Below are 14,916 nucleotides of genomic sequence, written 5' to 3' on the forward strand. Positions count from 1 at the left end.
GTAAACCACTTCCATACTCAACCATTCATGTCAAAATCACTTTCATGTTTTATTGTTCTTATTTCTCACATCAACATCAACTGTTGTCATTGTCTTTTTCCTATGTGAATATGTATATAATGTTCCCTTACATGTACATAACCTGTTCATGCATTTGATATTTCCATGCAACAGTAACAGCTCTTTCTGCATTCTTGGACTATAAATACACACATATGATAACCACCATGTACATATAAAGTGTTTCAATATGTGGTTGTGCTGTCCACAGAATAGGCCTTGTCAAACCTCTCCATCTGGGTATAATCATACATACACACTGACAAGCAATATAATGTATGTAATCCCATGGGTATATACAGTCGTAAATGTACGTGTAAATGTACGTGTAAATGTACATGTAAATGAACAAAGCTTACATACATAATAACAATATGACACAGTGATCAATTCTTATCCATATTCATTTATGTGATTCTCAGTCGCCACCTTAGACACCTCTGATAATGGAATGACACAGTGATCAAAACACTGAATATTAGCGGCTTTTAACAGGTGTACATGTATATGTGTACATTTGTAGTAGTGTATGTACACCGTCTAAAATCATTTTTGTGTTCTTCCATCATCATCTACTTTTAGGTGTAAAAAACATGTCCGGAAGTTCCAAGCACAGATATTTGGCAAAGCCCATACATTTTACGTCTTGAATACTGACTGATAGCTTACCATTTCACACCAGCACCAGAAACAATTCTGGATGTAGTTCAGCAACCCAAACCAGGGTCTATTTCCCTAGATTCCCTAGACATTTATGAACCCAGACTGCTGTATGCAGCCCTGCTTTGTGCTCCCACCTGTTTGTTTGCCATTTTTACAACGCTGTTGTTGTCATGTTGTTTTCACCAGGGTGGTCAACTCGGCAGCGGCAGGGCACACAGCGTACTAGCTTTATATTTCCAAGATAAATTCTCATTCTCCAGGGGACTTAGAGATTGTGTGTGTCTCCATTTTGAATTGTCTCTCTGAACTGCTGTCAACAATATAGCTCTTTACACTGATTTTCTCCACATTACCTTAGCCTGAGGTTTTCAATGTGATATGTGTGTCAACATGTTTGCAAGAAACTTGTTAAATCTGCAAGTAATTTTTAAAATTATGAGACACAGATCTGCACTTCAAGATTTCAGAAGGAAGAAGTTGTCTTATGGGACTACAATAGAAGGAAATGTGTAAAATCCCTTGAATTCCCTGAACGATTTAAGACTAAGAAATACTTCTGTGGGACGAAAGAAAGAAGAATAAATAAAATAAGAAGAACGATGAAAAACAAGTCACAGAAAAAAAAATTCCAAGAAAAAGAGAGTTGAATTATTTAGGTTGTCTGTATCTGTGGGTGGGATTTCAGCTGATTACTTGCCCGAGTCAACTTGGGAAATCTCTATAAATGTTTTAGCTATCCCTATGATGGTTCTAGACAGAATGAATATGTAATGTGAGAATGTGGTGTTGTGTCCATGGGGCCTTACAATACATCATATTACAGGGATGACCCCTCAATGATCAGCTCATAAATCCCAAAGACGGGCCCACAAGAGGAGTTGCTCAGCAGATAGGCCATAGCCACAGACAACCACAGCCTGTGGTCACACCAGACCACTGACCACCAACTGTGGACAAATGTACCCAGTACTTACAGCCAGGTACAGCTATAATCAGTCAGGATAATAAATGGGACCACTAAAAACTACAGCCACTATAAATCTCTGGCCAACTTTGACCATGGCCATAATATACCACCGACAACCACAACCTGTGGCCATAATATACCACCGACAACCACAACCTGTGGCCATAATAAGCCATACACAACCAAAACCTGTGGCCATAATAAGCCATAGACAACCACAACCTGTGACCATAATATACCACCGACAACCACAACCTGTGGCCATAATATACCACCGACAACTGCAACCTGTGGCCATAATATACCACCAACAACCACAACCTGTGGCCATAATATACCACCGACAACCACAACCTGTGGCCATAATAAGCCATACACAACCACAACCTGTGGCCATAATAAGCCATAGACAACCACAACCTGTGGCCATAATATACCACCGACAACCACAACCTGTGGCCATAATAAGCCATACACAACCACAACCTGTGGCCATAATAAGCCATAGGCAACCACAACCTGTGGCCATAATAAGCCATAGACAACCACAACCTGTGGCCATAATAAGCCATAGACAACCACAACCTGTGGCCATAATAAGCCATAGACAACCACAACCTGTGGCCATACTGAACTATGCCCAACCACAACCACCTTGTGGCAAGTATAACCCAATGCTAACTGTGACCACCCACTAGCATCAACAACTACTTCATGCTTGCTTTCTGATCTCCTGGACTGATAATCTACATACAGAGTGCACAGATACTCCATATATGTCACACAACAGCAGTCTATAAAGTCCCCCATACCTTGGTTGATTGTAATCAATGATGACCCCATGCACTGGGCTATAAACTGTTAATTCATGTTGCTATATGACATATGTAATACCTTCGACTACAATGCATGTTAATTTATGGAGACCCCAGGTCTTGGACTACACTATAACTTTATGATTACCCCATAACCTTGGCTGCTGTTATATATGGGGACCATACCTTGGGCTGCTGTAATATTTATTTCTTTATTTGATTGGTGTTTTACGCCGTACTCAAGAATATTTCACATATATGACGGCGGTCAGCATTATGGTGGGAGGAAACTGGGCAGAACACTTAATGGCTTGGATTATTATAATATCTATGACAATCCATACACACCAAACTGGACTACACATGTATGCACATCAAACTACAATATATCTAATCCCTTGGAGTATGATAATTTGTTGTAACTTGATGTCATGCTCATATAAATTTGCCAAGATGGTCCCCTACTAAATAATTTCCATAATTTTCCTGCCAATGTGATACCACCATGTTAATAGATGCCGACCTTCCATACGGAGTTTTGACCCTTCTTGTTTGGCCAATAGGTGAATCCGTCCACGCCGCTCTGTATGGTCAATTCCACATAGCTTGGGCACCTTGTCCTGACATCGTTTGTGAACGTTCATGTCACATGCTGAAAACATAAATAACTCCAAGTTTATAAAGAACAACTAAAATTCCATTCAATCTACATGTATAATTTGCATATAGTTACAAAGAACAGCCACAGAAACATTCATGTCATGCTGTTTGTCCTTCTGCTTAGCAGTTAGCCAATCCCAGCCCTGTATTCAGTTGTATATACATTACATCCTAAACATCAACAAGAAAATGTTTTAAATTAATTACCACATATAGGTCCAAATAAAGTAAGCGTGGCTACTGGGGCAAAGGGAGAATGAGTAGGGTTGACTGCACTAACATTTAAACCAATGGATGTGTACCTACAAAGACTATGAGACAGTATAACGGACGAGCAGACAGACATATAGATGCAATTAGACCAGATGAAGTATGAAGTTAAATGAGCTTAGAACACATGGACTGGCGAAAAGAAAGAGTTAATGGGCAAACATGTTTGGCTGACAACGTAACCTTTTATTTAAAGTGTACAATGAATTCTGGTTCAATAATTTGCCATAGCCTTGACTGCTGACATTAAACGTTGCTTCGTGCCAATGGGGAGATGGAAATATTTCTTAGTCCTGTTAGAGTTAGGACGTTGAGTCATTGCTAAATGAAAAGCTGATGGTAACTTAAAATCAACGTCACAATGTACCAGTTTACACTGTAACATCGTTCTGTCCTTAATGCCATTATGATGACATGAGAATGGAACGTTTGATGTTTTGCCCTTCAGCAGGACTCTGAGGGTCCCCCCCCCCCTCCCCCCGACACTGGTATGTCTTTTACATGTAACATAGGCCTAAACAGGGTTTTACATACTCAGAACCAGAATACCAAATAGTAGTATCAATACAAAAAAACACAGATTAAGTGCATTATAAAACAAGAAGCTAAAATCGGGCACCTGTTCTCTGTTCTTGCTATATGTGCACCTAACCACCTGGATACACCTGTCAGCAAACCAAATCATCAAACCAAATTTATAAACCAAGCCAGAACTGCAATTAAAAACGTAAAAACTTACAAACCTGTCTCAAGTTAAGGATGCTCGGTGAAGAGAAATCTTAAAGCCAACTTTCCAACACTACTACAAGTATACAACATCACCATTAAAACCAGAAGTGCCCTGCTATTAAACACAAAGCACCAAAAATGATGAAAGCTAGCACAAGGGTACATGTATATATACTGTGCCACTGCACGGAGTAAGCCATCCCATCAGGTAAAGAAACAACAACAACGCTCCCAGAGGACAGATATAACAAATTACCCTGCACAGCAAGTCTTCGTGCTGTGGATTACATGCAACAATACATCACTGTACCCTGCACTTTATCCTGGCACTACTTGGCATCGACAACATCAGCTTTTCAGTTAATTAGGTAAGCGTGGCTGTGGAATCTTGCTGTAGCTGACAAATGGACTGTCACTTAATCGAACAGATCAACCATGTTCCAGGCTTGGTGGAGAGAAGTTTTAGAAAAGGCTATTCCAAATCTCTACTGGGATTCCTTACAAAACAGTCTTTGATCACAATCAATTTGATTAGAGTTTTGTTTTCGTTACAAACTAACTTAGAAGGTCAAATTCCTGAGAAGAGAATTCCAGGATGTAATTCATCATTTGAGCCATTAATTCCACACCAGCATTATAATAGACAAATGTGTGCTCAGACCGGCCTCTGTTTGAATTGTTTGCCACATCTCAGAGAATGCACAGACGTTGCTTGTTTCTAGTAATCTTTTCAACAGGTCAAACATCGTACCTCTCTTGGCTCTACACAAATACATTAGTATTTCTAGTACCATTCCAAGCAGGTCATCGCCTCCTGGTTAGAGGCGCTTATCTTTAAAATGCTAGGACGCCACTGGGATCAAACCCAGTGTTGGGCAGGGTATTTGTAGATTCCCCTACTCTCACAGCTTGCTGGGCACTGGTGACAATAAGTGCTTGAGAATGCTCCTATTTTGATTTGCTAGGTTAACGTGCACTGGAGACCACTTGTTTTGCACCAATATGTTGTGCATATCTGTAGGTCACAAGCAGGGAAACTCTTTCATAAATTGCCACTGGTTGTATTGTGGTTTACACTAAGCACACATGATTCTTCCACATATAAACGTAAAAAAGCTCAATTTCAGAATCAGTATTTACAGAAGACTGGTAAAACTCCCATATTTGGATATAAGCTGACTAAAAAATGATAAAGGCGGTTACGTTTATTAAAATGTACATGTATATGTGTAATACAAAGACTTGTATCACAGTAGTCCCTAAACACATGTTTCAAATAAAAATATGTCACATTAAATCAAAAATCGGTGAATTACTATCAGCATAGCAGGGCATTATTTTGAGGCAGTTTGATAATTAAAGACCTTGGTGAGTGGACACCTTGTCACTTAAGGGAGTTGCTCTCTGGCGTGTTGTTGTGACTGTACTTAGTCCTAGCACCACTGTTATCCTGTCTGCTATGTGCAACACTGATTCATGTATCTTAACACAGACGCACTGAGATCAGAGAACAGCTTAGGGCCACGCCAGTTAATGAGATATGGCTGCAACAAAACTTTGGCGGAAATACAAAAACAGCCCACAGGCAGAGCCTTGGACAAAACCAGATAGTCACCAAATGTATCGGCTTGTATCATGCTTAACTCATGAATTTTTCACTTACACAGCATACTGTCCTTTGGGTGGAAGAATCCTGAATGCCCTGGGTAAATTACCCATCCTGGGCAAGTTATTGACAAACTTTCCATGTATGATGTACATACATATATATGTTGACCAATACAGTAAAGATGGGTCATTCCAGCATCCCCATCCATATACTGTCTCTAAGGATCACAACCCATACTGGAAAAATCCATGCATTCTCTGTGATTCTAAAGGCTGGAAACTCACACAGTGTGTCCTAGCCACTGAACAAGAAATCAGCCCTACTAGCTTCAGCTCCAAAGCTAAGATTCACCAGTCACTTGCTTGGGGGTTAACATCACTTTAACGATTCTTGGGTTACGTCAGTGCTTGTACAAATAACAGATTGGTCTCAAATCAAACATTCATTAAGGGCTATATGACTACACTATCTGTAATGTTGAGACTAAAGGTAAGTTGTTCCATATGGTCACAGCATACCAACAAAAGCTTATTTCTTCTATTAAAGGCCTATACAGCACCTGGCTAAAACATATTTCAATCGAAAGCAGGATTCTCAAGCTTTCTAAAAAGTATCATACTTTATTATTTCAATGAAATTTCACTGAATAACATGTAGAACAAAATATCAATACTGCACAAATGGCTGGTGTGAGTCGAGGTAAACACCTTGAGAATTTTATCCAATCGTTCCTATCAGATTGCATGGCCTAAGCTGTGACGTAGCCTTTACTCATTCACTCCCTGGAGTGACATATGATAACAGAGAACTACTGCATGAAACATCATTTTGAGATCATTTGCAACGATTTAGTTACATGTAGCCAATTGGCCAATTCACACAGTGTTGTCAGGCTGGTCTATCATTTACAGACCACCCCAGACATAAAATATGTTTAATGTGTAATATTAAAGGATGGTATCACAAATTACATGTCACACATCTATGTCACACAGTAGCATACCATCTTGGCCCAAAACGCATTCATCTCCCCAGCAGACCCTCGGCCTACTTCAAATTATACAAATACATTTTTTGCCATTGTTTTTACTGTTTAGTCAGCACTTTCTAAAATAACAAATGTTGAGTCAGTGAAAAATTAATTACGTCAGTGAAAAATTAATTAGGTCAGTGAAAAATTAAGGTTGATGGGAATGAGAAGATGGCATCTCATCAAACAATGTTTAAAATTACATAAATTTTATGACATGATTTTGTTTCTCTAAGTTCATGAGAAATGAATTCAAATTTTGTTCCTTTGGCTTTCTTGCATACAAGATGTGATTTTTTTCTGTTTTCTTTATGGAGTGAAATTATCGAAATGCCATGTTCAAGCCAAGGTGCTTTCTCTGACGTCCACGATAACTAGGTCAGCACTGCTCACATCTTAGAAGCCACTACCCCAAAACTCATGCATAAATTTCAGTGAGAGTTGAATGCCTTGATCAGCCTCAAAGGTGCTTAGATTTCTTTCCATTTGTTTCAGAATTGAGCATAAATCTGGTTCTACAACAATCCCTTTGTAATTTTGTAAACATTTAATAGAGGTCAGAATTCCCGGCACGAGCACAACCCCTCCGAAGTGTATGACCTGAACCAGGAATACCTCGAGGCTGTGCATCTCTGCAGGCTACTTAAACTATAAATGATATACAGGTTTACTGTATGAATAGTTCAAGCAGTGGAAGAAATATCCTGCAAGTATGTCCAATTTCTGAGAAAGCTATCTAACACTGGACCTTCATCGCCAAAATCCACAACTTCTGCCATGGGCTACTACTTTTACTATAACACGGAAAATAGCTTTGACGCTAGAGAGCTCGAGTAAAGGTGACGTCACCTTGCTGTCGATAATGGAGATACGCTGAAGCTGTATCAAGACTAAGTTTCACTAAACTTTGAAAAAATTCTAAAAAAAATATTCAATGCCGGCTTAAAGATACCTTGAATGGTAATTTTTCATTTGACATAAACATGAGTCAGATGCTGTCTTTCACTTTGAAGGCCTTAACCTCAGCTCTTTTAAGCAATGAAATTAACTGGTATGTACTAAGACCACAAAATCTGTCCTAGCTATGATCAAATTGATCAAACATCTAGTTAAAATTTATTTATTTATTTGATTGGTGTTTTAAGCCGTACTCAAGAATATTTCACTTATACGACGGCGACCAGCATTATGGTGGGTGGAAACCGGGCACAGCCCGGGGGAAACCCACGACCATCAGCAGGTTGCTGAAAACCTTCCCACTTACGGCCAGAGAGGAAGCCAGCATGAGCTGGACTTGAACTCACAGCGACCGCATTGGTGAGAGGCTCCTGGGTCATTATGCTGCGCTAGCGCGCTAACCGATTGAGCCAGCTGCTGATCCAAGCCTGAATGATCACAATGAAAAATTTCCACTGATACTTCTCAATCTACGCAATACGTTAAGATGATGACTTTTAACCTAATAACCCAAACCATTTGGGGACCACTAAATGGTAGAACCATTCTATTGTGGCTGAGACAAGAGATATGGAGAAACCAGCTGTACCATCCAGATATACAGCGTGTAAAGTACATATTCACATAAATAAGCCTGCCACATGCCCTCATTACAAAATACTTTTGTTTTTATTAAAATATAACAACACTGCTTATATATCCAATTGCTATTTTGAGATGAGTAGAGCTGCACACACGCTACAGCAGTCCCGGTGATTTTTGTCAGATTAGATTTGTAACAATATCCACTGTTCAAGCATGCAGGGACAATTCCATACTATACTGAGTAACCATAGCAACCATTTCCATACTGCCACTAATATAGTCAGCACATGGGAATAAAGTGTCTTCAAAGCTGTGTCTGAATGTTTCACTGGCAAGATGGCTAAATCAAACTGCGGAGCCAGTCTTTGCAGGACAGACAACGCAGACATAGCCCTAACGCAGCCTACACACACCCTTCAAACAAAACATCTGCTCAGTGAACACATGCGCAAATAAACTGTGGGAAGGTGAAATAGCAAAGAAATAAAACAACACCTTGAAGCAGTGTTGATTGTGAAGTGCTGTTATATTACACTTGTGTAAACCAGCCCAGCTTCAATTAATGTATGTTGAAAAGACATTATGGTCTTGCACTTGCTTGCTGGTGTTTTAAGGCATCTAAAATCAGGGGGTCAATCAGTGTGATATATAAATAAATCATGGAGAATTCCACTGAAGGCATCATGGAGAATTCCACTGAAGGCATCATGGAGAATTTAACTGAATACATCACGGAAAATTCAACTGAATGCATCACGGGAAATTCAACTGCAAGCCTAATAGAGCCTAATGGGGATTATAAGCATCATCAAGAATTCAAATACTCTTTTATATTTTAAAAAAGTGTCACCAGCAAAAATAAATAAAGACTGAATTATACTGAATGGAAACAGCAATAGGTAACACATAGAAATGCTAATCCAAATTTTGTCCTAGTTCCCGTTACAGCCTTCAAGGTGGTGTGGTGCACAGCGGCCAGTAGGCGAGGTGTGAACTGAGCTGGTTAGCCTGGTGGCCGTTGAAAGGCAACGGCTAGCAGCTCCTTACAGTTTGTATCACAGCCTGCTGTTTCAAACAAGCAAGTAACAAAACAACTTCTGCATTCCGGGAGTGAAAGTCTGGACTTGTTTTCCTTTTTGTTCAGCTTTTTTATCGGTGGGGAAAGGGTGTGGGGGAGGGGGGGGGGGGGCAGGAGAGAGAGAGATAAGCATCATCAATTGGTCTTTTATGTTAGTAGACATAGCTGAATTATCTCATTCGACTACAATCATCCTCCATAATTAAAGGGTGTTTTTGATGAGATCTGGTCTATATTTCTCAAGCCATGTATGTACCCTCTGACTGCAGTTGCAAAGCCACTCTTGTGCATGTAATAATCTCAAAATTAGTTGTGAGAGTATTGTCTCCTGAAGTCTGTGTTGTTCACATAGAGAAGCCTCAGATGCCTGCAGGGAATGAGCCCCCATGACGTCACAGGATCAATGAAAGCTCAATTGTATTGCAGTAGATTTTGTGATGTTTGATAACCAAATTCTACAGTTTTTCTTCTGTTTTCGACATTTCAAATGATCAGAATTGATTAAGGGAACATAAAAGCATCTATCTGCAGTTTGCAAGGTGCAGTGCTGGGATTCTACTTTAAAGCATCATGGAGATTTCAACTGCAAGCATCATGGAGAATTCTACTGCAAGCATCATGGAGAATTCAACTACAAGCATCATGGAGAATTCAACTACAAGCATCATGGAGAGATCAAATGCAAGCATCATGGAGAATTCAACACCAAGCATCATGGAGAATTCAACACCAAGCATCATGGAGAGTTCAACTGCAGGCATCATGGAGAATTCAACTGCAAGCATCAAGGAGAGTTTAACTGCAAGCATCATGGAGAATTCAACACCAAGCATCATGGAGAATTCAACACCAAGCATCATGGAGAATTCAACTGCAAGCATCAAGGAGAGTTTAACTGCAAGCATCAAGGAGAGTTTAACTGCAGGCATCAAGGAGAGTTTAACTGCAAGCATCATGGAGAGTTTAACTGCAGGCATCATGGAGAATTCAACTGCAAGCATCAAGGAGAGTTTAACTGCAAGCATCAAGGAGAGTTCAACTGCAAGCATCATGGAGAGTTCAACTGCAAGCATCATGGAGAATTCAACTACAAGCATCATGGAGAATTCAACACCAAGCATCATGGAGAATTCAACACCAAGCATCATGGAGAGTTTAACTGCAAGCATCATGGAGAATTCAACTACAAGCATCATGGAGAATTCAACTACAAGCATCATGGAGAGTTTAACTGCAAGCATCATGGAGAATTCAACTACAAGCATCATGGAGAATTCAACTGCAAGCATCAAGGAGAGTTTAACTGCAAGCATCATGGAGAGATCAAATGCAAGCATCATGGAGAATTCAACACCAAGCATCATGGAGAATTCAACACCAAGCATCATGGAGAATTCAACACCAAGCATCATGGAGAATTCAACTGCAAGCATCATGGAGAATTCAACACCAAGCATCATGGAGAATTCAACACCAAGCATCATGGAGAATTCAACTGCAAGCATCAAGGAGAGTTTAACTGCAAGCATCAAGGAGAGTTTAACTGCAAGCATCAAGGAGAGTTTAACTGCAGGCATCATGGAGAGTTTAACTGCAAGCATCATGGAGAATTTAACTACAAGCATCATGGAGAATTCAACACCAAGCATCAAGGAGAGTTTAACTGCAAGCATCATGGAGAGTTTAACTGCAAGCATCAAGGAGAGTTTAACTACAAGCATCATGGAGAGTTTAACTGCAGGCATCAAGGAGAGTTTAACTACAAGCATCATGGAGAGTTTAACTGCAGGCATCATGGAGAATTCAACACCAAGCATCAAGGAGAGTTTAACTACAAGCATCATGGAGAGTTTAACTGCAAGCATCAAGGAGAGTTTAACTACAAGCATTATGGAGAGTTTAACTGCAGGCATCATGGAGAATTCAACACCAAGCATCAAGGAGAGTTTAACTACAAGCATCATGGAGAATTCAACTACAAGCATCAAGGAGAGTTTAACTACAAGCATCATGGAGAATTCAACTACAAGCATCATGGAGAATTCAACTACAAGCATCATGGAGAATTCAACACCAAGCATCAAGGAGAGTTTAACACCAAGCATCATGGAGAATTCAACTGCAGGCATCATGGAGAATTCAACACCAAGCATCAAGGAGAGTTTAACACCAAGCATCATGGAGAATTCAACTGCAGGCATCATGGAGAATTCAACTACAAGCATCAAGGAGAGTTTAACTACAAGCATCATGGAGAGTTTAACTACAAGCATCATGGAGAATTCAACACCAAGCATCATGGAGAGTTCAAATGCAAGCATCATGGAGAATTCAACACCAAGCATCATGGAGAATTCAACACCAAGCATCATGGAGAATTCAACACCAAGCATCATGGAGAATTCAACACCAAGCATCATGGAGAATTCAACACCAAGCATCATGGAAAATTCAACACCAAGCATCATGGAGAGTTTAACTGCAAGTATCAAGGAGAGTTTAACTGCAAGCATCAAGGAGAGTTTAACTACAAGCATCAAGGAGAGTTTAACTACAAGCATCATGGAGAATTCAACACCAAGCATCATGGAGAATTCAACACCAAGCATCATGGAGAATTCAAGGAACACGGATTGAAAAATTCTGACCAAACTGTTTTGGAGAGAACAAAAGAACCTCTGACTTTATGGGTTACTGAGCATATGTAACTGTCATCTGTTTGATTCTTTAAACCACAAACTGGTTACATACACTGCACACTACATGTAACAGATAGTACGTCACCTTAATGGATAGTTTACACTGTAGTTGTCATTTCACCTGACACACTGAAGGACAGAAGGAGTACTGGTGAACTATCGCACCTTTCATTTCATGGGAAGACAATATACCTACTCCTTTTTGTGAGATTTTTTTCATTTTTAAGCAATTACATGCAATACTGGACACTTTTTTACATCCCCTATAGACCGACTTGTGTACAAATTTCCAAATATTTTTTCACATAATATTTTGAAGTGAATAAGCATTCGCAACTGTCAAAGCAATCATTTCAGAGTTTTAAAAAAAAATGGAAAATTCATGTAAAACATGACTTTTGTCACCAGCAGGTTGAACCAAGCCCCATGCTGTATCTAATACTATCAACTGTATACATTATAAATCTCAATACTTTAATCCCCTCACTCACAGCTTTTAGATGGCCTATGGTCAGGGACATGATCCCCCACAGGGTGGCCTTCCTGTCAGTGTAATATGTATGATCTCGTCTACACCTGTCCACAACTGGTTCAGTCAGGCCACTAACCAACTGCTGTGTATAAGCCACCTAGAAAGATTCCCCACACAGTCTCGCTGGGAGAGAGCTCTCCAGAGATGTTTCCAGAGTAATGATCTACCATCTACTAGTTCTACTGTTCTCCTGCATACAAGTTAATCGGAATCTCTGAATGACATAAACAGAGAATGTGACACCAAGTAGACCTTAATCTTGACTATCTTTATATCATTGATCTGTAAACCAACAATGTTAACAGGTTTCGTGATAGCTCTGTCCTAAACAGGGGCCCTGAGCGTATTGTCCTACCCAAAATCACTCATGGTGATCGACTTTTTCCTAGAAACTCAAGTCTACATGTATTTCCATAGGTCACTGTGTAAAAGTGTTCCAGTGTAGAATTCCAGGTTGACTTTTGCCTTTCTGGTAACGGCCATCACATCCACTGACTAATCTTCTTACCATCCAAAGGCCAACAGTGAACAGGCCTAATTAAGTGATCTGTTGGTTAAATGGTCTGTACAGAACACACTCACTCTACACCCTGAAAGTTACCAAATCTCTGTAACAAATACGGGAATCCTTGACTGACACCTAGGTGTGTCAGCAATTAGCCTAGCTCCTGTAACAGTTTGGCTGAGCACAGCATCTGATAGATTAAACTCAAGGCAAAAGTAGACTTCAGTAACCGAACATATTTTATGACAAAGTATTAAAGTTTCATTAGAACTGCCAGGTAAAACTGTCCCTGAAACTACTTTTATTTTATATCTTGTAAGTTTTCTCCAAGAGCATTGAAAATATCATAAAAAACAGTTTTTGGACCAAATGCAAGTATTAAAGTAATGTGATGTGAAAATGAACATTTTAAAAGAATTCAATTGCTGTGAAATCACCTCTTATGAACAGGCTAATAAGTTTTGGTAGATTTTCAGGTGCACAAAAAATGTGAAAAACCAATGGCCACTGCCAAGTAATACACAAACCCTGCATTTTATAACTAACAGATTTTTGAGACTTAAGAGAGAGCTGAAGTACAGGTAACTTTAAACATACATGTATAGGTAATCATTTACAAATGTATATTGCATGTTGTAAGCAATCTCATCAGTTCTCATTCCGAATGTCAAAAGAGATATTAAAAACATACCAAACACATGTTCCTTTAGGCCAACATTTGTTTTTTGTTCCCACTGATGATATTCCAATTTATACTTAACACCAACACAGATGTTGTCACCCAATAGCAAATTATTCCGCAATTATTCATAGCATTTCAATCCAGTTATATCATTTATGCTAATCATATTAATATTTAATAGAAGCAGTGAGCAATCAGTGAACTTTATTTCCCGAAAATGCCTGAAAGGCTTGTGGAAAATATTTCTCTTCGACAAAAACTAATGATATACATAAAAACAAGGCCTTGGGAAAACGAGAAAATAACTGAAAAAAAATATTTCAGTTCACAGCTCTTACCAACCAGATTAGCCTGTTTTTCACCTCAGTAAATGATTACATCACGATGTGACAGCAAAGGCTTACAGAGGTGTGACTTTTATGAACAATTTAAATTGCCCCAGAGAGTGATGACTGGCAAAGTGAGTCGGGCTGGCAAAGTTGGACAAAGTGAAACAGGACTAACAAAGTTAGCCAAAGTTCCAAAATGAGTCAGGCTGGCAAAGTTAACCAAAGTGCCCCAGTGAGCCAAGGCTGTCAAAGCAAGCCAAAGTGAGTCAGGGCTGGCAAAGTGACCTAAAATTACACAGTGAGTCAGGGCTGGCAATTAAAAAGTAAGCCAAAGTGTCCAAGTGAGTCAGGGGATGGCAAAGAGTATCCAAGTAATCAGGGATGGCAAAGCGCGTAGAAGTAGTCAGGGATGGCAAAGAGTATCCAAGTAGTCAGGGATGGCAAAGAGTATCCAAGTAGTCAGGGATGGCAAAGAGTATCCAAGTAGTTAGGGATGGCAAAGAGTGTCCAAGTAGACAGGGATGGCAAAGCGCATCCAAGTAGTCAGGGATGGCAAAGACTATCCAAGTAGTCAGGGATGGCAAAGAGTATCCAAGTAGTCAAGAATGGCAAAGAGTATCCACGTAGTCAGGGATGGTAAAGCACGCTCAAGTAGTCAGGGATGGCAGAGTGCCCAGGTATCCAGTGATGGCAAAGAGTGTCCAAGTAGTCAGGGATGGCAAAGAGTATCCAAGTAGTCAGAGATG

At 39.8% G+C, this 14,916-nt stretch overlaps 1 protein-coding gene across 7 annotated transcripts in view; it reads right to left on the reverse strand.

The window, feature by feature from the left end:
• The window catches only part of LOC135461690 (calcium-dependent protein kinase C-like), a 100,836-nt gene that overhangs the window by 34,584 nt on the left and 51,336 nt on the right, over nucleotides 1-14,916 (reverse strand). For all 7 annotated transcript variants that reach the window (XM_064738889.1, XM_064738887.1, XM_064738884.1 and 4 more), the window contains exon 5: nucleotides 3,029-3,157. In XM_064738889.1, coding sequence (XP_064594959.1) covers nucleotides 3,029-3,157 — 129 coding nt within the window. The remainder of the gene's footprint in view (nucleotides 1-3,028; nucleotides 3,158-14,916) is intronic.

The sequence above is a fragment of the Liolophura sinensis genome, chromosome 1 (assembly GCF_032854445.1).
Source record: "Liolophura sinensis isolate JHLJ2023 chromosome 1, CUHK_Ljap_v2, whole genome shotgun sequence".
Lineage (NCBI taxonomy): Eukaryota > Metazoa > Mollusca > Polyplacophora > Chitonida > Chitonidae > Liolophura > Liolophura sinensis.